General features: G+C 35.8%; 1 protein-coding gene and 1 pseudogene across 16 annotated transcripts in view; one reads left to right on the plus strand and one right to left on the minus strand.

The window, feature by feature from the left end:
• Nucleotides 1-459: 459 nt before the first annotated feature.
• The window catches only part of THOC2 (THO complex subunit 2), a 118782-nt gene continuing 93621 nt past the window's right edge, over nt 460-25620 (minus strand). For 2 of the 16 annotated variants that reach the window (XM_070783631.1, XM_070783630.1), the window contains exons 23-39: nt 24925-25200; nt 23774-23915; nt 22957-23114; nt 21929-22057; nt 21433-21564; nt 21159-21343; nt 20472-20650; nt 20121-20223; nt 19021-19451; nt 18802-18860; nt 17294-17329; nt 12398-12535; nt 11955-12024; nt 11715-11872; nt 9768-9844; nt 9242-9287; nt 460-3489 (exon numbers count right to left, since the gene is read on the minus strand). In XM_070783631.1, the coding sequence (XP_070639732.1) occupies nt 9260-9287; nt 9768-9844; nt 11715-11872; nt 11955-12024; nt 12398-12535; nt 17294-17329; nt 18802-18860; nt 19021-19451; nt 20121-20223; nt 20472-20650; nt 21159-21343; nt 21433-21564; nt 21929-22057; nt 22957-23114; nt 23774-23915; nt 24925-25200 (2301 nt within the window). In that variant the 3' untranslated portion in view covers nt 460-3489; nt 9242-9259. Of the gene's footprint in view, nt 3490-9241; nt 9288-9767; nt 9845-11714; nt 11873-11954; nt 12025-12397; nt 12536-15320; nt 16926-17293; nt 17426-17995; nt 18861-19020; nt 19452-20120; nt 20224-20471; nt 20651-21158; nt 21344-21432; nt 21565-21928; nt 22058-22956; nt 23115-23773; nt 23916-24924; nt 25201-25620 lie in introns of those variants that run through there. The other 14 variants (XM_070783628.1, XM_070783623.1, XM_070783625.1 and 11 more) reach the window with 13 other exon arrangements.
• LOC109554755 (tyrosine-protein kinase Fer pseudogene) lies at nt 2926-9846 on the plus strand (annotated as a pseudogene).

The following is a 25620-nucleotide window of genomic DNA, read 5'->3' on the forward strand; positions in this document are numbered from 1 at the left end:
TTTTGTTTTTTTTTAAATGCCGGGCACATCATAGGTGCTCAACAGCCACTGAGTGGATCACTCTACAATAATCACTGTGCTCATCAATTTGCGAATTATAATTACCTGAAAGGGGGCATTGAGATTTATATTCCTTTGCCAATTCTAAAATATACTCAGCATGTCTCAATCCTTTTAAAAATCAAACCCTTTACTGTCATTCTCTACAAAAAAAATTTATTTGTATAGGTATCATTGGGGTTCAAGAAACTGAAGAGTAAATGAATAAGTCTGGGCATGACTTCCGCCCACTTTCTACCCCAGGTGCAGAGGAAAGAAAATAGGATTTTCTCATATTATTGGATAAGATGTCTGTCATTTGGAAACATTGTGGTCCACGGACTAAGACACAAAGAAGAAGAAAAGGGCTAGGAATCTTAGCTAAGTTATTTTGAATAAGCAACAATATACACAATGATATACAATCATTTGAAAAAACTATTGTTTATTTAGAAAAAAAGGTTACATGGGTAGAATTAGATAGATAAAAAAATTTCCTTTTAAAAATGTCACTGTGAAACTTTTCCAGATGAAAGTTCAGCAATACAAAGCTTCTCTAACTGTAGAATTAAAACACATTTTTATTCACCCCAACCCCTTGGTTTTTCTAACATAATTACAAGAAAAAATGGCAAGGGACAAGTGAGTGCTGGTACCATTTTTTTTTCAAACATGTTTTAATGTCGTACACGAACTATATAAAATGATTCCTAGGCATTGCATAAGACACTGCTCCCACTTTGTTTTTTTACTGACTAAATATAAAACAGGCCAAATAATAAGTTAAAATTGAGTTTTTAAATGAGGTAAATTCAAAATGGTTCAATAATTGTTTATTTTCCATTTCAAACAATAAAAAGGAAGCATCTCATATTGAAAAAAAAAAAATAAACCCAGGCAATATTTAGTTACTCTAAAGTGAAATTCTGTACATATGTAACCTTATTTGCTTGTTGGAAACTGTATGCAGCACATTGTGCTAAAAATATGAAACAGTTAACACTTTCAGCCATTTACTGAAAATAAACATGTAGAAACTAAGCAACAAGTTAAATACAGTAATGCACAACTCAACAATTTTAAGTTTTCAGCATGGAGCAATAAAGCAGATAACTGAATAATTTAAGGAGATGCAAATGGGCCCTCTTCATTCATAATTCTTGGCAATCTACTCAGGAAAATAAATTTCTGGTCACAGCTGAACAATTCATTCCAATCTCACCTGAAAGAAACAAAGTGATTATATTGATAGATAAGAAAGGAAGCAGGGTGAGAGAAGTGACAGATGGAAGGCAGAGGAAGGACAGACCAAAGGAGAAGGGAGGAGAGAAGGAAGAAGGAAGAAAAAAGAGAAGGAAGATTTAAGAAAGAAAATCAATGAGTTCTGTGAATAACCAATGCTTGAATTAAGTTCCTAGATAAGGATAAAATATTTGTGTATTTCTTATTGCCTACTTGGCATACTATGATAACTTGTATTTTATCTGAGAGAGAGGAAAGAGGGGAATGGGGGAAGGGAGGAAGGAAAAAATGAAATAGAAACAAGTAAAACATTCCACTGGGACAAGCAATAGCTTGTCAAAAGTAAACAACACATAGCAATGAAAAGGAACCAATTTTACATGATCAATAAAAAGAAAAATGACATCACATTTTTTCATAAGGACATGATTTTAATAGTTACTTATATTAAGATGCAATGTCTGCTAAATTATAAAAATTGCTTTAAAAATATATTGACTTAATTATACTCGTTTCCTTTATGTATTGACATTTTTCAAATACTGCATATTTGAAATAAATCAAAACATGATTATTACAACATGTGGCAAATAAGTTATCTGCCTAACATTGTTCTCATTCAAATTTTAAATTAATGCTTAAGGCATTAAATTTTACTGATGAAATACTACATTCACACATTTCATAAAATCAGAGCTAGAAGGGTCTTAGAAAATAATCACACTTGCATGAAATGCTGACAATAATTTACATATCATTTCTATACAGCATTCTGTTCACATCATGTATAATCTTGACATTACCAATTATAATTATAGATACACATATGTTGAACTTACAATTAATTTTAATACTTAAAAATCATTGTTCCTGTTCATCACTGATGAATGGATAAACAAAATGTGGTACACATTCATACAATGGAATAATATTCACTTATAAAAAGAAAAGAAGCTCTTATACATGCTACAACATGGATGAATCTTGAAAACATGATGCTAAGTAGAAGAAGCTAGACACAAAAGGCCACATATAGAATGATTTCATTTTATCAAATGTCCAAAATAGGCAAATCCAAAAAGAAAATACTTTAGTTACTTCCAGGGGGAGGGGAAAGAGAGAACTGGGAGTGACTCTAACAGGTATGGGGTCTCTTTTGGGGAAGATGCAGATGTTCTGGAATTAATGGTGATAGTTACAACATAGTGATACATTAAAAACCACGTTGGCAAATTTTATTTTATGTGAATTTAACTCACTTTTTTAACTGCCAAAAAAGTTCATGTTACAATAAAGAGTATTGTATAATAAATGGTATCAGTATAAGACATGGGTTCTCAATCATGCTGCTGCTGCTGCTAAGTCGCTTTAGTCGTGTCCGACTCTGTGCGACCCCAGAGACGGCAGCCCACCAGGCTCCACCGCCCCTGGGATTCTCCAGGCAAGAACACTGGAGTGGGTGGCCATTTTCTTCTCCAATGCATGAAAGTGAAAAGTGAAAGTGAAGTCACTCAGTCGTGTCCGACTCTTAGCGACCTCATGGACTGCAGCCTACCAGGCTCCTGTGCCCATGGGATTTTCCAGACAAGAGTACTGGAGTGGGTTGCCACTGCCTTCTCCATCTCAATCATGAAGCTGTCATAATTACTGGGCAAGGGAAATTTTGATGACACATTTAGGTGTACATTAAAACATAAAATTGGTATCACTGTTAGAACATGTGAAGATGATCTTTCCCAGGAACTGAAATTAAAATTTTTACAAGAGCCAAAATCCTCAAGCAATATAATCATACCAATATTGTAAAATTCATAAAAGTTAGCACACAAATACAGCCTATCTACAAAATTAAGGGACTTGTTCCAGGACGTGATTTCCTCTCCTTTCTGAGAAAGAAGGATGACCTAAACAGTGACATTTTTATTAGATGCTGCTTCTGGATGGCAAATCTCAGGTAAAAATTGTATACACAGGGACCTTGCTGCAAGAAACTGCCTGGAGGTGAAAATAATGTTCTGAAAACCAGTGACTTTGGAATGTCTCGTCAAGAGGATGGTGGTGTGTATTCATCTTCTGATTTAAAGCAGATTCCCATTAAATGGACAGCACCAGAAGCTCTCAATTATGGGAGATATCGTTCTGAGAGTGACGCATGGAGCTTTGGCATCCTCCTCTGGGAGACCTTCAGCTTAGGGGTCTGTCCACACCCTGGAATGACAAATCAGCAAGCACAAGAGCAAGTGGAAAGAAGATACTGGATGTCAGTCTCTAAGCAGTGTCCAGAATGTATTTACAAAATAATGCTGAAGTCTTGGAATTACAAACTTGAAAACCACCCCAAGTTCAGGGAACTTGAGAAAGAAATGTCATCAAGAAGAAAGTCACACAGTGATGAAACACTGCTAAACTCAGACTTTAGGACTCTATCTTCCAGCAGAGTAATATTTTCTTCTCATTAACAAGTCTATAAGGTTATTTTTTTTCAACTATTTTTAAGAAATGTGTACAGCTTTAACCACTGTAATAAGAAAGCACAGGTTCTAAATGCAAGAAATCCCACAGATCTTTTCACATCGAGGACTGCTGATATTTCTCAAAGAGTTTCTACTTTAGGCTCAGTTCAGAGTTGGCTGTCCTTGACCCTAGACAGCTTTCCTCTCCCAGTACTATAAACTGCATTGGTAATACCATCTTTGCAGGACACATTTCCAAAAAAGGTGGCCTTTCACTGTGCTAAGACAAGATTACATTTGTAAACATCATTTTCCATTGGGAATTATTTGGACATCCTGAGGTTTTTTCTTCTTTGCTTTTGCCAGAAATAGGCCTTGCTGTTTTAGTAAGGTTGTCATTTCCCTATGTTCCACCACACCCTTCTCCTTTGTCTGGGTATCAGAAAACTATGTATGAAATGCCTTCAGAGAGTACCCTTTCAGAGCTGAGGTAGCTGATTTTCAATGCAGTTACTTTATAGAGAGCTGTGGCAGCAAGAAGGAAGTCTGAAACATAGGTCTGGGTGAAAGAGCAGCTAAACTGTTGATCAAAGTAGAGAACAAAGACAAACAGAATATCAGCCTTGTTATCAGAGCTACCCCTTTATAAACACATACACACACTAATTTTATGATTAAATTCACCAAAAAGTCCTAAGAAATGTTTCAGTAGTTCTTCATAAAAGAGCCCTCTGGATGGCAACAAAAGTTATGAGGAGAAACTACATAATACAAGCCCAGCAAATTAAAAGCTTATTCCTGGTTAATCCTAGTACCTGTACATACACATACACACACACACACACACACACACACACACACAGAGGCACCCACAAGCCAAGTAGAAAGGCACACGTGGATAAAATTGACAGTTAAAAAGTCCAATGAACATTTACAAGGAAGAAAGAAGCTATAGGAGAAAGACAAAAGGACAGCCATCCTAAGCCCACTTTACTCCTTCACTTACCCTTAAACTGCTCCCTAGCAATTTTTATCATCGCAAACACACTTCCTGAGGTATTCCAACTGGATAAAATGAACAGGTAAAACTAGGATTCTGTTGAACTGAATCTCAGCACGTGCTGGGGTACCTCTCACGATAAGTGTGTGTATGGGAGTAGCCACTCAGGGGTAAATGCGGCACTGGAGTCTTTGGGAAGTGCTCATGCCTGTGTACAGAGAAAGAAGAGCGTAGCACCTGAGGGAATCTTTTGTCTGCCTTAAGTGGAAGAAAGGAAATGGAAAATCCCTCCTGTTCTCTCCAACTGTTTAGTGCCTATGAATATCAGTGCACAGAATTCAGTGATACTTTAAAGGATAAAAATGAAGAGAAAAATAGTTTGGGGCTATCATTTCAATCTCCTAACAAAACTTTTGTATACCTTTAGTGGTTGCTACACACAGACCCAGATGAAAGCATAATAAACATGCCCTCAAAAAATATGTTGCAGCACATAAAGCAACTTCTTAAACAGTATACTATCAAATGTTATGAATAAACTGAACCTTCTATTGAGGGGGAAAAAAAGTCAATGATGTTTCTCCTCAATTCCAAAAAGATACAGTTAACACTCTGAGTACATAATTCTTCATGTAAAGTTAAGAGTATCTGAAACAGGTGGCTCAGTGGCAAAGAATCCACCTGCCAAGCAGGAGATGAGGGTTCCATCTCTGGGTCAGGAGGATCTCTTGGAGAAGGAAATGGCAACCCTCTCCAGTATTTTTGCCTGGAAAATCTCATGGACAGAGGAGCCTGGCGGGCTATAGTCCATGGGGTCGCAAAGAGTCAGACACAACTTAGCAACTAAACCAACACCCCTTGAAACATAGTAGGTAATAAAGAAAAATACTTGGTTGTCTGATTAGAAGGAACTGCCTTCAACAAGATCAACATCTAAGGAAAGGGATATGCAACACACTCATATATACATAGGAATCAGTGACTAGGATTCTAGGCAAGCTGATATACGCTTGTAAGCAGCGGGAAACTACTGAGAAAGTTAACTGAACACTCCCTACTCTACATATTCCTAAAATAAGCAATCTTTGAGCACTTAGGAGGTCAGTTTCTAAGTATGGACTGAAGAAGACTCAGAATGGGGATTACAAAATCAGTTGTTTATAGGGGCTACTATAAAGTGGAAACAAATGCAAGTGCCTGGGGCCTGATTGAGGCAAACTACAAAAAAAGACCCATTCTATTTAAGGGGGACAAGCACCTAGGCAGGTCCAGCTGATTGCTGCCATGCAGAAATGAGAACACAATGTTGCCAGGTGTGCCGGTTCTTCAATAGAAAGTACCATTTGGATTTTGTGTAACTATTCTGAAAATGTTAAATAACTATGCAAGGCCAAGAAGCTGCTGCTGCTGCTAAGTCGCTTCAGTCATGTCCGACTCTGTGCGACCCCATAGACGGCAGCCCACCAGGCTCCCCCGTCCCTGGGATTCTCCAGGCAAGAACACTGGAGTGGGTTGCCATTTCCTTCTCCAATGCATGAAAGTGAAAAGTGAGAGTGAAGTCGCTCAGTCGTGTCCCACTCTTCGTGACTACATGGACTGCAGCCTACCAGGCTCCTCCATCCATGGGATTTTCCACCCAGGCAAGAGTACTGGAGTGGGGTGCCATTGCCATCTCCAAGGCCAAGAAGGTATGTCTAATAATCCACATTCTGCCTAAGGGCTGAAAATTTGCAACCTTGGGTTTAAATGTTAAGAGTTAGGTTACACATAAGAGACAGAGATGACAGACAGACCTGAAAATATATTAGGCCTCGCTGGAGTGGAGTATTAGAATAGGAATGTAGTATACTACAAATACAGATGGGTAGCAGAGAGTTAATTGTTAATATTCTTTGAAATCAAGAATCCAGGATCGAAGTGCAAGTAGATTGAGTTTCTCAAAACGTAGAAGCAAGTCTCAATTTAGCAATGTCTGGCTCACTAAAGGACTCTCAAAAGATAGCTGAACTCAATATTAATGAATTGAAGACCATATATATCAATTTAAAACTGAGACTCTAAAGAATGGTTCTAAGTGGAAATTTTTCATAGACAGGAATTTTTAAAGATTAAACTAGGGGAAAAGGTTAAAAGCAAAGAAGTTAGTTGTGTTCCAGAGACCAAATGAAAGAGAGGTAAGATGAATTTGGACAAAGACGTTAGCAAAAACAAGTAACAGGAAATACAGAGAACAGGCAAAAAGGATTTTGCAACTAAAAATTATGAAACAGGAAAAGAAGACTTTGGAAGGAATTTAATCTGGGTCACATTCATATATTGTATTTTCTTAACTCTAACATGATCATTTTAATGTTTCTGAAATCAGGGTGATACTTACAAATCAATGTCATTTCTCTATGTACTTTTCTCAAAAAAAATAAACAAAAAACAGTTCTAGAAAGCAACAATGAATCTTACAATTAACGACATCTCTGAATCATGGAAATGTGACATATGTAGCAGTTCTCCTTTCTGTATAATATAAATTAAAAAGGGAGCAAGGAGCAGCAGATTTGAAGTGGCCTAAAGGTAAGAGATCAGTCCTGGGTGTTCATTGGAAGGACTGATGCTAAAACTGAAACTCCAGTACTTTGGCCACCTCATGCGAAGAGTTGACTCATTGGAAAAGACCCTGATGCTGGGAAGGATTCGGGGCAGGAGGAAAAGGGGACGACAGAGGATGAGATGGCTGAATGGCATCACCTACTCGATGGACATAAGTGTGAGCAGACTCCGGGAGCTCGTGATGGACAGGGAGGCCTGGCGTGCTGCAATTCATGGGGTCACAAGGAGTCGGACACGACTGAGTGACTGAACTGATACTGATACTGAAAGGTAAATGATGCCAATCAGAAATGATGAGAACTCTAAATGAAAAGGAACAGCATAAGGACTTGACCAACCCTAGAAGGTATCCAACAGAAGATAGCCAGAATAGCTTAAAAAAAAAGGAAAAGTCTACCAGTGCTTCACAAAGAGTCTATGCAAGAAGAGAGATGTATAAAACCACAGTGACAGCTGTCAATGACAGTGACTGGCCCATTCCTAGTGAAGATACAAGAGGTAGAGCTTTTTTTTTTTTTAAGTAAGGGGACCAGGTGACAGCAAGAAGTTAAAAGCAAAAAGCAAAATGCCAACTAAAAGGAAGGTTATGGTGAAGAATAAAAAAAAGATTAAGAGTTTATCGTTCATCAGGGAAGACAGCTAGTTGTTAGGTAAAGGGATAGCTAGAATTTAAGAATAGGTAATATTTCTTTTATAATCTTCCTAATTTAAAAAAATCTACTAAATTCTTAAAAGCTCTCTCACAACTCTCATCTTCCCTTCTATGCTACTACTTAGAAAACAAGCACAAACTAACAAAACAGAAAAAGCACATAATCTGTCAGGAAGTTACCTACCTGGCAACCTCAAATCCCTGCTTTGTAGCCAAAATAAACAGAGGACAAAATCCATACTCTAAAGTTCACTGCTTTATATGGAACAGGCTCTCAGACATTTCTCACTCAAACTGTAAACAGCCTTGGTTATCTATCCAGTTTCATAAAAGATTAGAAGCAGCAAATAATATTAGGAGGAAGGTAGAGAATGTAAGTACACTTGATGTCATTAAGAAGTGACAGCTAATACAGAAACAAGAAAATTGGCTATAAAAGATTCAAAAACTTCAATACTGCCATCTCAAACCATTAGCTGTAGAGGGCAAATCATGCTACATACCTCAATAATCCTAAGGCATCAGCAAACAATAACTTTTCAAATGATGATCTGAGTGCTCAAAAAAGATCATATTAAGTGTTCTGAACACTCTGTCCACTTAGATGGATAAAACATTTTTTAAAATTCATATAAGGTATAACTACTTTGAAAACAAAGTTGCCTATTTTAAATTCCAAAACTAAAAGCACAGACCATATTTTTGGCTTTGAAAAACATGGGCAGTGATAGAGAAGCAAGAAACTTGAAGACAAAAAAATCTCTGAACAACATGCCGGCATGAAAGGCAAAAAGATGAGAGAACACTAGCAGGCAAGAAGATCTACGTTTATGTATTGGCCATGTCAGGTAATATCTCTGTCACCCCCTTCATCTTAACCTCTAAAGAGTCTCAGTTTCTTCCCCTGTAAAATGCAGATACCACCACCACCTATAAGGTACTTTAAAAAAGTGATTAATTATCCAGAGAAGATGGGAATGAGTGGTGAAGAGAAAGCCAGATGTTTTTAAACACATCTTGATGCTTTAAAAAAGAAAAAGAAAAGGCATGACTAATCAGCAAGCTTAAAATGAAAACAGCTTAAAAATAACCATGAATCTTGTTTCACATCTTTACCCAAAGACCTGAGCATTATATTTAGGTGAAAAACTATAGTTGTGTCTTGCAAAAATGGATCTAGTTTCTTCAACATTATCATATCTCATTTTATATTTCTATCTTTAAATGAAAAAGAGGTGAGAGAACACTCACCTTGATTGAAAGTCTTCATTATCTGTGCTTGTCCGAGGACTTATGAGTAGATGACAAATTAAGGGAAAACAACTTTTCGGGGGGGCGGGGGGGGGGGGTTGTGTCTCATCTTGTAGTCCAATCCCTCAGCCTACAGGCCTAACTGACTCTTACCAGCCTGGCACTCTCAGACTCTACCAGCTCTGCTCACCTGCAGCATCATCTTGGCCTGCTATTCCCCATGCCCCCAGCCCAAGGGACTCTGTTTCCTTTCTTCCTCTTGGTGACAGAGCCAGAGGGACTTTAAATCCCTTGGTGGCATAAAACCACCTCAGTTACCAAAGAAGTTTAAAAAAACAATCAAGTCTCCCATTTCCATGTTTTATACATTTGAGAGGGTTAACTAGAGAGACTATTTAAAAGGTAGACCATTTTAAAAAGTCCTTAAGCATTTAGACACATATTACAAGGGTACAATTCTAAATAAGATCAGTATCAAAGTTTTCCATTATACTGATTAAAAAGATCTATAAGATGAAAAGGATATTGTTTCTTCTCTTCCTTTCCTCCTGAACTGTCCCGTTTCTCTTTCTTTTCTATCTTTTCTTTATCATGCCTGGACTCCTATAACGAATGGTAAATTAGTTGAGGAAGGGAAAACCAAATATAAAAATCAGCTTAAAATCCCTTTTCATCACCCACCAGCCATAAATTTTTCTTCAGACTTATTTAATATAACACCAAACGCACAAGCAAAACAAAACTGGACTTCATCAAAAGTAAAAACTTGTATACATCAAAGAACACTATCAAGAAAGTGAAAAGACAACCTACAGGACAAAATATTTGTATATACGTATCTCATAAGTGTCTAATATCAAGACTACATAAAGAATTCTTACAACTGGGCAACAAAAAGACAAACAATACAATTTTTAAAATGGCCAAAGCATCTAAATAGATTTTTTCAAAAGATATACAAATGACCAACAAGTACATGAAAAGGTGCTCAACATCATTAGTCATTAAGAAAACACAAAAACAAAATGATAGTGAGATACTAATTCACACCCACTAGGATGGCTACAGTAAAAACAAATAGAACAGAAACGGAAAATAACAACTGTTGGCAAGGATGTAGGGAAACTGGCACTCTCCTATATCGCTGGGAGAAATGTAAGCTGTGCAGCCACTATGGAAAACGGTTTGGTGGGCCCTCAAAAAGCTAAACATAGCATTACCATATAACCCAGATATTTCATTCCAGGGTATATACACAAGATCACTGAAAAAAGACATTCAAACAAACAATTCATAGTAGCACATAAATGTTCATAGCAGCACAATTGACAACAGCCAAAAAGTGGAAAACAGGACAAAAGTCCATCAAGTGATGAATGGATAAACAAGTATCATATATTCAAACAACGGAATGTTATTTAGCCATGAAAGGAAATGAAGTACTGATACATACACCACCATGAATAATCTCAAGAACATTACACTAAGTGAAGAAGTTAGAGACAAAAGGCCACATTATTATATAGTTCCACTTATAGGAAACAGCCAGAGTTTTTGATAAGCTCATAAAGAGTTCATAGAGATAGTAAGCAGATTCAGAGTTGTGAAAGGCTAAAAGGAGGGGGAAATGGGGAATGACTTGATGAGTATGTGGTTTCCCTTTGGGGTGATGAAAATGTTCTGGAACTAGACAGACGATGAGTGCAAAACACTGTAAATATATTAAATGCCACTGAATGATATACTTTAAAATGGTTAATTTTATGTTATATGAAATTTTACCTCAGTTTAAAATACTTATTTAAAAGGAGCAGCCTCCCTTTAAAAACCATCACCTTATAATTTTCAAAAACTGCTTTGAAGAACTATGAATATATGGCATATATGTTGATTAAATATAATGATGCTTTGTAAACACCTTAGTAATGACTTGCTTACTTTATGACAGATGCATGGGATATATTCTGAGTATTCTCCATTAGTATCTAAGAGAATGCACACTACACTTAATTTTAAAATCAAATATAAGATGTAAACATAAGTTTACTAGGAGAAAATGTTATAAAAGTGTGTTGAAAAATGAGAAAGACTTTATAACAGTGTAATGATCAGGGAGAATACATGTGACCATATTTTAATCTCATGACTAAAGAGAAACTATAATAATTGTTGTCAGAGAAAAAAGAAAACACACTGAAACTCAATGATAAGAAGTAGGTGTGAGTGGAATGGAGAAGAAAGGAAATTCAGAAGTAATCTAATTCTACCCTCCCAGCAATTTGGGACTAAACTGCTTCAAGTTCTCCAAGAAAACCTGCCCTCCTCCAAAACCTCCTCTTCCCACCCCCAAATAATTAACAGAAAACTATTTGACTACCAAAAAAAAAAAAACAAACCTCAATATTGGTTAAATTTTCTAATGGGAGATTTTCTAAGAAAATGTTTCATTGTTCCTTTTGTTCTCATAATTTACCTTTTTGCCACCAGAGGAGATTTTATCCATCTTTTCAGATTTAAATGAGTCGCCGCCTTTTTCTTTGCCTGAAGATTTTGACTTATTTTTTTCCTTGTCTTTCTCATTTGGATAAGGAGACTCACATGGACTTTCACTTTTGTGTTTTGAAACCCCCACTAAAATGATAAAAGAGAATCATGAAAGCCTTTTTCAATTCAGTTTGATGACTACTTGGAAAGTATTAATAAGTCTACCTACTTGTTCCATTTTCCTCTTTCCGCCTCTTGGTTAAGTCCGGTGGCACTTCTCGGTCATTGTTTGAGTGATCCTAGAACCAAGAATTGTGAACTACGTTGATTGAGAGTTTTTATTTTATTTTATTTTTATTTTTTTTTTTTAGAGTTTTTATTTTAAAGTACTACTTTTCTACAAGAAGAGCATAGCTAACTAGCATTGGAGAATATCTGCAGTAGTTTCACATACTTGGTAAAATGACATGATAGGCAAGAAGAGCTGGTAGAGATTATTAGGCTGAAGATCCTTATACTGTAGAAGATTCAAACACACTTTAGGGTGAAAATACCAGTTAAACACCAAATAATAGACTGTCATGCAACAAACCAGTACTTTAAATAAGACAACAGACACACTACCGTACATGATAATGAACTTTCCAAACTAGTTTTTAAAAAATTACAAACCCTTTTCCGCTCTTTCCTGTCCTTTTCATCTTTTTTTTCTCTTTCTCTGGATCTTTCCCTTGACTTGTCCAAATCTTTCTTGTCCATTTCTCTCTCCTTACTCTTGGACAGTGGTGGAGGAGTATGATTAATGTAGAGCTGTTAAATTAAGGCAATATTACTAAAGATTATTAGTTTTCCAGTATTGACATTTGCTCGATTGTTTATTTAACGAAAGACATTTGGTAGTAGACCCAAAGTCAAAATTGGTCAGCTGTATGGACTATGAGAGTTAAAATAAAAGGGCATGGCACAAATTATGCAAAGACTTCAATTCTTGACCTAGTAAATGTTTATCATTTAAACTCAACCAGTTCACTCCTCCCTCAACTGAGATTTTTATTAGTAAATTCACAAGCTACAGGTCCTTATATAGTTCTACTGTGAAGACCTATAGCCACCATCATTACAAGGGTTCATGTGTGAAAAATAGTTACTGGGCTTTCTCTACTATTAAAAAAAAAAAAAAAACAAACTCTACACAATCATGGGAATTTTAAAAAGTTTTACCATTCACTGATAAGCAATTGATGACAGTGAGGAAAATATAATATAAAACCTAGCTATGACTTTACTAATAAGTCTTTTCTGCCTCAGTATAAATCATAAATAGATTATTCCTTAATCACCGTTAAAGGCTGCATATTCTCTACTTCTGAAAGCACTCCAGTTTCTGTCAAGTAATCACAATTGACTGTAAAATTTGTCTTGCGCTGAGCTGTGTTTAGTCGTTCAGTCGTCTCCGACTCTTTGTGACCCCATGGGTTGTAGTCCGCCAAGCTCTTCTGATCATGGGATTCTCCAGGCAAGAATACTGGAGTGGGTTGCCATGCCCTCCTCCAGGGGATGTTCCTGAGCCAGGGATCGAACCCAGGTCTCCCACATTGCAGGTGGATTCTTTACCATTTGAGCCACCAGGGAAGCTCAAAACTTGTCTTACTGGCTCTAAAAAGCTCAGAAAGCCATATTGTCCATTGAGGTTGATGAAACAGACTGAAAAATAATGAACCAATGTTCTCTTTTGCCTATTCTTTCTCCAGTGAAAGGCCCATAGGCCATAAAATAGCCAAAGATCAAGGATGTGTTAATTCTAAAGAAGAGGTAATCTTACTTATACAAGTTGTAAATATGGAAATCTATTAAAAAAGAAAATATTAAGGAAATAATCAGACACCTAACCTTGTAGCATTTATAACTGTGCTATAAGCTTACATTTAACTTAAGACATTAAAAATTATTAGGCAGGGTACTGAACATAACTCATTACATAACTACACAATTCTAGATATACCTTGAGAATGAAAAGAACAGTGAGTCAAAAGTCAGATATTTTTACACAAACAAATCCTTTGGTATTCAAAGGAATACACAAAAAAAGACGGCCAACAGTTTGAGAATTAACACTTGTTTTTTAACACCACCAAATATTTTCAATTCAATTTGCTCAGAAATACTGCGATAGCAATGCATAAGTAGATTCTTTAAAAATTCAATGTATAAAAGTTGATGATCAACTGAAATAGACAAAATGTTTATTAATAACAAAGAGCAAGAGAATGAGAAACAATCATAAAAGTGCTTGTCCAAAAGGTACTCTTGCCAGGTACGTGCCCTAAATGACACTAAGATTTTCTAACTGAGGAGTTTATTCACACCTTAAGTCAATATTACTCGTGAAACTGACAAGACAAAGAAAGCAATGTTATTGCAATACTCTTAGTGTAGTACTGCTTAGTTCTTCCAGTAAAATTTCTGTTTGTGATTATAAGTAAGTATGTGCACACATGCACACATGTGTGCACGCAGGCATGCACACACGCACACTCCTCCACAAGAATGAAATGTACCTAACTTGAATTCTGTATTGCAAGGAATTGGGAAACCTAGAAACTCTTAGTTTAGAAATGTACCAGTTCTATTCCTTCTTTCTATCCTTCTAAGAATAGTTGTGATGACAATACTCTTTTCTACAAAAACAGTCTCTCATTGCCTACAGAATAAAATGCATATTCCTTAGCTTGAGCAGTCCAAGCTCTTCACAAGCTTTGCACAATTCTATTCTACTATGGAGTAATCCAATGTACTCTAGGCTGTGGCTGCTGCTGCTCCCTAACACCCTGTACTTCCCAGCAGGTCTCTTCACTGGAACAGGTGTTCATTTTTATCTTAATCTCTTAAACTACTTTGACTTCAAAAGCCATCAGCACTTCAACATGCCCTCAACTCCACAAATCACTGTCCAGTGAACTCTTATTTTATATTAGCCTTTTTGGTGGCATGTATTCCTAATTAATATCATGTCATTTACTTTTGTCCATAACACAGTTTACAGGACAGCAGGGAAGCTAATTTCCCTTTTTCTACTTTGACATACTTCCCAGTGCCCTGGACACACAGTGAGTACTCAATACATATGACGATGGCCTGACATGTAGGCTCAGGTTTGGTTGTAGACCCTTGTTTTAAGATGATGAACAGAATTAAAAGCTGAAGTTTATTTTTTGAGGGGGGTTACTGCTCCACTCTGAAATTACAGAGAAGCTTGGTTTAAAGGAGCCTGCTATGCATACTTTATCCAATGTAAGTGCTAAGATTGCTAAATAAAAACACAATGGACCAAAACTAGAAACATGCCAACTGGAAACGGGGGGTAGAAGGTGAACTGACAGAAAAGATTTGGATACTAATTCATCTTGAAAAGCCAGGTCCATGTATTACTTTCACTATGGATTGAAAAATGAAAATAGCAACTATTTAATTTTTTAAAAAAAGAGGACCCTGGACAAAGTATAACTAAAAGATGAAACTAAAGCAGGGCAACATTTGTACATGTACAATAACAAAGTGACCTGAAAATATAGACACACACCTTTCAAATCCTCTATAAAGTAAAAGCTACCACAGAAACAGTGAGTTTATTTATAGATCATTCATATTAGAAAGCACTCAAAATCCAGAAAAAAAAATTTTCTAAGACATTTATATGCTAGTAAACTTTCCTAGACACACAAAAAGCAACATCAACTACCATTCAGACTAGTGAACTTTGGATGCTTTAATATGTCCAAAGGCATAGAAGTTCATTTTAAATATTTACTGAACATCTAATCATACTGTCAGGCACTAAGGATCTGAAAAGTGGTTTGTATGAGTCACAATTTTTACAAGTATATTCATATGCCATTTCTAAATGTTCCAACTGAATATGGAATAAATCTATGAGTTTTAAATGCCCACAAAATCACTATCTTTTTTTTAAGGGGAACAGGATCACCCTTGAATCACTATAATTTAAAAAATAAGACAAACACACAAAAGAAGTTAAGAACGCTTTCAACTACTATTGAAATATGGGTGCTAGGAATCAAAGAACTATTTTTTTGCAACTTTATTTTCATGGTGGTAAGAATACTTGAGGAACCTTAATTTTAGTACAAGTTCTGGTACTAACAAGTTATATGCCACTGGGAAAAGATCAGAAACTTTAGGCTGTTATTTGTTAAAAAAAGACACTGCTACTTGCCCTTCCTGCCTCACAACATCTATGATGAGTATGAAATGAGATAACATATGCTTATCTCATATGTTTTATTTTCAAAAGGCTTTCACAAAATGCAAGGAACCATAATCTTCATCATTGATTTAAAAATCCAGTTAAGTGTAACAGCAGGTTTCCAACTGCTTCAAAATATGTTCCAGGAAATATTCACAAGGTAACATTGTAAACCCATGAATTTAAAACAGCCCACACAAGCCACTGACGGTTAAGACTGACATACATACACAATCCCACTCTGGTTATAAAAATCTACTATACTGGAATACATAATCGATATAGCAAAATTTTTACTTTAAAAGAAACCATTCACATTTGATTAATACAGTATATTCTAAAAACAATGCTACAATTTCAGGACAGGCATATTGGCTAATCTAAGCTGTTAAAAATTAGTGCTTACTTGCCCAATATCCACAGACATTTCAATTTAAAGCTATAGTCCTAAAAGTGGTTAGTACTGTCAACTGGCTTTGTTCCCAAGATATAATTTTTTTTACTGGTCCACCAGTAAGGAATCATACTTAGCAGATATAAGAGGAGGCAAAGTAGAAAACCAAAGTGAAACAGGGTACAAATTTTATAATAATAAAGACAAAATAACATGAACATTGGACAATTCAACTATAATCATGAAATGAATGAACTCTGTAATAAGATACACAAACTGCACATTATTTTTAGTAGCAGAATATTCAAGAATAGGCAAGAATTAATACTGACATGTAAACACAACCATTGAGTTGAATATTCCCCTCCAAGAGAATGATTAGCTTACATTAACCATATTTTTTGATAATATGCCACAACTACCAAAAAGGTAGCTCGGCAGAAGTGACATAAAATGGGTTGACGTTTATGGGTTGAGATGGGCTCGGTTTTTAGAAGAGTTATGTGAATGCATCAGATATATCTTTTGGTCTTCTGGGTTATCTAAAAAAATTAGAAAACAGTCTGACAGATTTGTTTTGAGAAATTAAATAAGCCTACTCCCCCTTAAAAAAACCAACTCCCTCCGCATTATCTTAAACTTATTTTCAGATTTTGAAGCATAAAAGGATAAGGCATTAACAGCAAGCAAGGAGAGATTATAGAAAGGTTGCCACATTACATACATTTTGTAACAATTTCACTTAAAGGGATCATCCCCATTGTCATCCACTGTTTCAGTTTGTGATAGGTATTTTTAAAGGTTATTCCACTAGCTTACTGAATTTATTAGAGTGAGGGTATACTAAACAAATGAAGTAACGAATTTTTCTTTGTTTTACTTAGGCATGATGATTTTAAAAGACTCAAACCTTTGCTGAAGACTCCTTGAGTTCGATGAGACTGTCCTGTAGAAAATGAATGGAGATGACAGGTGAGCTGGCATAGTTCTCAGAACCCAGAGGAACTTTGGGAAGTATGGCTGTAACCTGGAAATAAACCATCTACTTCTTGTGAGGATAAATCTCGTGATGTCATTATTATATGAATATCAACAGTTAAAAAAAAACTATGTAATGGAATTGTAATGTTTAAAAAAAACTCAATTATATGTACTCATTGTAACAAATAAAAATCTTTCTCTGCTCAGAATTTAAAAATAAATGTCAATGCCACATTTTTTCATAATACTGTATTTAAGCTACAGGTAACATTAAGCTTAAGAAAGCAAAATATTTTTTCCCCATAAAAAAGTTTAAGATAGTGGAGATCACAACATTGTCTTATATTTTCATAGTTTTTCTTTAATAGAGAGGTTTCAATCTTTACTTGTGACTCTATCATAAACATACACAAATTTTATTCTAGGCAGAAAACTCAGTGGCATTACATTAACAAGAAAACAAAATATATTCTATAAAAGAGTAATTAACTCTTTTCTTTTTGCAAAGTGCCTCTAATTGTAAATCTCATACCTCCCACAAAAAAAAAAAAAAAAGACGTTAAAAAAAAAAAAGAAAATGAAATTACGGTATTCAACCACAGTGCTCTTGATGAAGAATTAGTTAACTTACAGGTTTAAAAGTTCAACGTACTGCAAATTCAAAGATTCCATGAAATTAGATGACTTTAGAATTAAAATTAAATATGGAGCAAGGAATGGCTACCCTGAGTCTTCAAGAAGGCTACACCCACGATTTTGTGCTGCAGTTGAATGCCTGGGGTTTCTCTTTGCTGGGTGGTAGGACTGGATGCCACATCTGCAAGGTTCAACTTGTTGGGAACCCAATGGGTATAAACAAACCTCCAAGGGAAGATACAACAGAAGCTGCATGCTCACTGAATATACACAACTACAGGAGAACTGATCACCAAGGAGACTTTAAAATGGAACTCCTTTCAAGACTCCTTCTTAGAAGGCACACATCGGTATGATGCTCATCAAGAAGCTTGATGAATTCAGAGGTATCTTGTTTATCTTGTATCATCCAGGAAGTCTTCAGTGATATATATTCTTCAATATTTATGCCGGAAAATAGGCTTCATTCTGCTGCAAAGATTCATTTGCTTGTAGCTACCATTGCACTCCAAAAAAAGACTGCTTAAAGCAGTGAGGCACTTCTGGGAAAAATTTCTCTTGCACTTTGAAACACTACAAAATTAGTGCTAGGTCCTTGAAGTTTTAATATTCTTATAAGAAAAATACTTGATAGGAAAAAATATTAGTCCGTCAATATGTAAAAAAAAATCATTTTCTAATGCAATATAAAACCTCCAGTGGCTCCAGTGAATACTTGGCACAAGACTTGAAGGAAGTCAGGACATGTATTCCAAACAGGTGAGCCTAACATGGACGCTGCCTTCCTCAGGCTATACTAACCTTTACTGTTGAGGAATGTGATGGAGAAGGATGGGTATCAATTTTGCGACGTTTCTGTTCTGTTGGGATGAAAAGAAATAGTCACAATTAAGGTATGTTTCCACTTTTCCCAAACACTTAAAAAAAACACACCAACTTCTAAGATTCTTAAGTATTAGTTTCTCCCTTTAAATTACACCAAAGGTAAACAAGTAAAAAGAAAGACAAACTTAAACTTGCCCCTTTCAGGCTCTGTAATATCTGATCGGGGAACAGGTGATTTCAAGGACCCAGAAACTGGTGTTTTCTCTCCTCCTTTAACATTTTCCTTTGATTTCATTTCCTTTGCTATATCTCGTTCTCTGGATGGCTCCTTCTCTCTTTCCTTTTCTTGAGTTGACTTTGATTCTACATTCGGGACAGTGGTCTTGAATTTCTCATCTTTAGCTTTTTCTTCCTTCTTGAATTTTTCTTTCTCTTTGTCAGATTTAGGTGTTCTTTCCTTTGTCTCTCTTGCTTTTTCATCTTTATTTGGCCGTTCTTCCTTTGGTTTTTCTTTACCATCTTTACCAAGTACTCGGGCCTCTGGAGTAGTAGCTGGAGTCTTTTCTTTTTTCTCTTTTTCTTTCTCTTTTCCTTTTTCTTTGTCGTTTTCTTTAACAGTTTTGCTGCTTAAGAAGGAAAACATGAGATTTTAAGACAAAATGGCCATAAAATATATTCAGTTATAAATCATAAAGCCTTTTTTTTTTTTTTACTAACTTCAAAAATTTCAGAACTAAGAGTAACCCTTTGAAAACTAAAGGACAACTTTAAGACAAAAGGGAAGTACTTCTTTATCCAATAAATAATAACCAAATTCACAAACAGTAGATTAAGAAAGAGTAATTAAAGTGATGCTGGGCCTTTTTGTATATGTTCATAACCTTTGAGAATTAAAAGTAACAAAAACTATCCCATAAGACAACCCAGGGTGCTATGATCAGGAACTGGATCACTTAGTTGGATGGATCATTGGTCTAAATCAGTGTATGCTTCTCTCATATTAATTATTCTTACCTAGACTGTCCACAGCAAACACCCAATCATAAAAAAATTTTTTCAACTTCAACACATACATTCCCCTGCATATTCCAGTAGAGGAAACAAAGGCAGTTTCAACATTATAAAAAATGTGAGGAAGGTAAGCATATCATCAAATAGCAGTATATAGAAAATTTTTAAGTTCAACATAAATGAGTTTAATAGTATTCAACTATCATCCTCTTTCATTCATGTCTAGTGAGGTTGGTTAATCATATAAGAATTCAGAATTTTGGTCCAGAACACAGTGTTCCTACCTGTTAGAGCCACTATTTCCATTACTTGAATTCCCTTTTGGTGTGGCACTAGAAGCTTTATTAACAGCTTTCACACCACACTGAGATCTCTCCCTTGATTTATCTGAAATAAAGGTAAAGCTTTATTTGACAAGCCCCAAGATGTAAATAAGTTACAATTTCACAGCAAAATGATTAAAGACTAGATAGAAAGAAACAAAGGAATGATCACTTCTTGGCAGTAACATACTCCTACTCAGGAAACAAAAAAGTAACACTAAGCCAGCATTTTACTTGTCATGGGATACAAAACATATCAGTTTCCTGGAGCAAAATGTATTACTTATAAATTCATACAAATAATAAGCATACCAGTGTCCTCGGTACTGCTTTCGTCTGACTTAGATACACTTCCGATCGACGATGAAGAAGGCCCACCACCAGGCCCATTTTGTACACTGGCAACTGCATTCCTCGGAGGGGGGTCTTTGTGATGAAACTCATTTTCAGGTATCATGTATGACTTTCTACTTTTCAACTGCCCAGAGTAGCTGAAAGTCGCACAAAGTGTTTAAATATACAAATACAAATCAAAAGGCACAAACATGGGGTTTAAAAGAATAAAATTAGCAAGTTATTCACTCTGATACTTGGTTCCAAAGAATAAAATAATATTAACTTTCAGTAAGTTCCTAAAGGTCTTTATGGAGAGCCTAGATGCTTTCTTAAAAATAAAAACCTCAATGTAAACTAATCCTTCAACTAAAATGCCTTTTTTCCACTACTGAAGATCTGATAATTCAACTAATGATAAAACTGCATTTCCTTCAAGCCAAAATATGTTATGTATGACTTTTGAAACTATCATCCAGTACAGACCGGAAGCTAGTAATCAGAAGTGACAACTCTCACCAGCCTGTGGGAACATGATCGCATAATCTCCCATAATCTCCTGAAGTAAGGCAGAAGATAAACTTCAACACTGTAAAACATTTTAGAGTCTTCAGAATCCTTCTGTAATCTAGTCTCATAAATCACATTAAAGTATAATTCTGTTACCCCATAGCCAATGCATATAGATCTGGCCTCTTCTCTTTTTCCTCTTGGCAGATTTTATGCACTCTTCTTTCCAATGCCTGACCCAGATTCAAAACTTTTGGGTACCAAGGAAGTATTTTTGTTAGCACAATCAAGATATTCCTGATGTGAGTATATTCGCCTGTTTCAAGGCAATGTACCGAGGCCTACAACAAACATTTTAAGATCTGCTGTTATAAAAGCGTCAGGATGAAAGAGGAAAAAACACCTTTGAGAAGTACACATTTTTTCTTACCTTGGTTAGTTTGTAATGCCATTTGTGTACAACATGTCGAAAATTTTCATAGTCTAATTGATCAGCTTTATTTCCACCATCAAATCCAGTTGCTCGTAATATAGTAAGGAATCCTGGATAATTTCCACATTCCTAAGGGAGAAAATAGGCTGTCACTTTTAAAGAAAGATTCTGTCCTCCAAAACAGCAGAAGCTGAAACTGAAGTAGACTAGATTAATGATTCCATGGGAAAATATGACGTGTATCTAAATTATAGGTAGTTTTCACAGAAAGATTGTTGATTCAGTGACATTAACTTGAAATATTAGTTTGAGATAGGATAAAAATATAGCACTTTTTAATAATGAATGAACTGTGCTTAAATTTTAAACATTGTTTTACAACTGTATCTTGAACTCAGCTTCCCTTTTAAAAGCAAACAACCCAGAACTTACTGGAAGTGGTCATTATACACATGGTAAATGGGTACAATTTAATAGTCTTTGTTTCTCATACCTTTTCATATGTGGCTCTATCACTGTGCCACCTGGTCACAGTCTCTAACATGCAGCAAAGGAATCTCCCATATCGACTAGCTTCATTTTCAGTACAGCTTGCGACTGTGTAAATTATATCAGAGAAAACCTACAGAAAACAATGTGTGAAATGTGAAGACAGATCAAGTTCAAAATATTAAAAGACCATGTAATACCAATCATAATAAACTAAACAGGTAGGTTTAGTCTAAATGCATCATCCCCTCTTATCACAATTCCAAGACCTTTAAAGATTTTGGCTTTTGTGAAAAAATAGTACATTTATAAAGCAACAATAACAACAACAACAAAAACCCACTTTTATGAAGAAAGCTGATTTACAATGACAAAAGAAAAAAAAATATCATTGTTATTACATCATAACTTTTTAACAGACTTAGCCATAGATATTAATGGGGTTACAGGGAGCAGTTAAGCAGGGTTAAGCAGAAGCGAGGCTGACAGAAACTAGAAATAGGCAGCTAAGAGGCTGTAACATAAATCAGATTTTTAAACCATAAAATGCAGTAATTTATTATTAAGAAAAAAGCCAGATGCAAAAATCTGTGAATGTGACCATACTAAAAAGTGTCCCGGCTTTTATATATGTGCAAAAGTGTAAGCTGTTTTGTTGTTTTTTGAGGGGGTGAAGGTTAAGAATGCATAAACTCAAATGTAGAGTTAATGGATTAACAAGGGGGTGCTTATTATATATACCAGGCACTAATCAAAGTGCTTTTGTGTGTAATGACTCATTTAATCCTCACAACAATCTTATGAATCAGGTACTATTATCCCGTTTTACAGATAGAAAACTGAGGCACAGAGAGATTAAAAAACTTGCCAAAGATCATAGAGCTAGAAAGGAGCAGAGCTAGGATTCAAGTTCAGGCACTTGGCTCTTGAGCTCATACTTTTAACTACACACAAATAATACCTCCACAGATTATAATGTTTAGCTATCTTTGTGTGAGACTTTTTTTAAAGGTTGCAATAAAAAGAACTTACTCGATCATAGCAAAGAAGTGTGGAAAAATTTGGAGTTTTCTGTTGATGTACCAATTCAACAAAACGAGCACAGTAAACAGCATCAATTGCTGAAAAAATACATCGAGGAAATATACACAGCTGTAGAAATTTTGTGATGGTCTCATTTTTGGTAGATTCTAAAAATAAGGGAAGAATATATTAAGTGGTAAACTTCTTCCTCAAGTGCCTCAAGGTCACTAAACATGACAACATTAACTTTAGTGTAGAGAATGCTATAAAACCACAAACTATTTATAGTTTGTAACCAAAAGGTCATGCCTGGGATAAGACTTTCATTTTCACTCTGTGGACATTTTTCTACCTATAATTTCTCCAGAAATAAGATTTTATACATACGAATTGAATGATAAGCTGCCAATATGGTCAATTAATTTCATCACAAACTAAATCTGTTCTTTCAGTGAACATGTGAAGTCAACTCTGCATTAATGAATAACCAAAGAATGGGATGGGCTTCCCTTGTAGCTCAGTTGGTAAGGAATCTGTCTGCAATGCAGGAGACTCGAATTTGATCCCTGGGTCAGGAAGATCCCCTGGAGAAGAAAATGGCAACCCACTCAGTGTTCTTGCCTGGAGATTCCCATGGACAGAAGAGCATGGTGGGCTACAGTCCATGGGTTCGCAGAGTCAGAGACAACTTAGCAACTAAACCAAACAATGGGATAGTGAACACTGAGTTGAAATACAAACATAATACACTTCAGTACCTCCAAAGTTATAAACCTCTGCTTTTTTAATGTTAAGTGGCAGAAATGTAACAATTCCAACAACTTACTTGCTAAAAGCCAGTTGTCCTTTTCCAGTTTCAGTCTCTGCAGAACTCGCTGTACATGTTCCATCTGTTTCTTTTCTTCTTCAAGAAGCTTGTCCTGAAGGGCAGTACATCGCTCCTTCTCTTTTTTCTTTTTATTTGGAGGCTACAAAGTATAAGTTAGATACTTTTCTAACTATAGGCACATTACTTCTCCTTCTTTTAATTAAAAAATGTAAGGAGATAAATGCCAGTGTTTTATACTAATTACTTCAACAGGGATGTTTAGGAGTCCACTTGGATGTGCTTTCACCTCCAATCAATAAAGTCAGTCTTTGTACCCTACCAAAATAGGCTACCTTCTCAACAGGGGTACTTTTAGTCTGAGGCATAGAGTCATCTTGGATCCCTCCTTCTCTGTTTCAACATTCTAATTGCTTACAAGTCCCTTGCATTCCCACTACCTCCATCATAGTCTATGCTCTCAGTACCTCATAATGAATTACCCAAAAGCCACCTAGGTGGTCTACTGCCCCATGCCAATCCCTTGGCCTACCAAATGAATCCTTCATACCACTGTTATGAGCAAGCTTTCTAAAGTACCATTTTTACCATTATTGCTTCCCTGCTCAGGAATCTAAAATAGCTCTGAATTTGATCAAGCCTTCCTTTCTAACTTTCATTGCTCTACAGCACTGGGCACCATCCTAATCATTCAAATTTATCACTATAGTACAAATGGTCTCTTTAAACCTTAGATTACTTCATACCTTCGCTGAAGCTCTAGAGTCGCCAATTTGCCTCCATATTTCTAAATCTAACCTATCTTCAAGGCCTATTCAGTTTAAGACTCACCTCTTCAATAAAGTTTTCTCCTAAAGAATTCTCCTCTGGGGAATTCCCATTCTTCATGCAATTAGTAACACAGACCATTTTAAGTTGCTAGCACAGCATTCAGTAGAAACGCAAACTTGAATACCTTATGATTGATCATAACCTCCATGCACTCACCAAGCCCCTGCCCCCACTCATGGAGAGATCATTTCTAAACCCACTTAGAAAAACATTATAAAATAACAAGATAGAAACCTGAGCTACTATAATTCCAAGATACAGAAAATGTTGAATTAATACCATGAAGTTATTTTTCTTGAGCTACTAGAACAAAAACCTACCATTTCCTGATTGTCATCAATTGCTTTCATCTGGATTTTAAGTTTATTGACTTCCCGTTCATAGCTGGTATGTGGAACTGCAAGGTCATACATTGTCAATGACCAGAATGTAGCATAGAATTGAGGACTGATGTCATCCCAGACTTTGGAAACGTGTAAGGAAACCACTGCTTCATGAACAGGAGCCATCACCATTTCACATGATGTGATGTACTTATGAACTTTATGCTGCTGTTTACTTCCCTTCTCTGATTTTTTAAGTTCGTCATACTTTGACTGGAAATAAAAAAGTAAAAACACATACATACAATATTTATACCAATGACTTTCATAGTATAAAAACCTAGGTTCCCTTGAATGGATCCACATATATATCTATGGCTGAGTCCCTTCACTGTCCACCTAAAACTATCACAACATTGTTAACTGGCCATACTCCAGTAAAAAATAAAAAGTTACCAAAAAAACCCTAGGTCCCCTTTTCAAGAATCAGAAAATAACCAATCAAAAATGTTGCAGGAAATCTAATTTCTTACCAACAACATTAAAGATAAGTCATCCCTGGAAGCTGTTTCAATATTTAGTCCTATGATCTTACTAGGAGCTTTTCAGAAGATTCCTATTGCACAAGTTCCTGCTGAGTAAGTGAATAGGGTATGTGAGCCCCTTGACCATTTCCTCCACTATACTCTTGCT

This window comes from Bos indicus, chromosome X, assembly GCF_029378745.1.
Source record: "Bos indicus isolate NIAB-ARS_2022 breed Sahiwal x Tharparkar chromosome X, NIAB-ARS_B.indTharparkar_mat_pri_1.0, whole genome shotgun sequence".
NCBI classification, from domain to species: Eukaryota; Metazoa; Chordata; class Mammalia; order Artiodactyla; family Bovidae; genus Bos; species Bos indicus.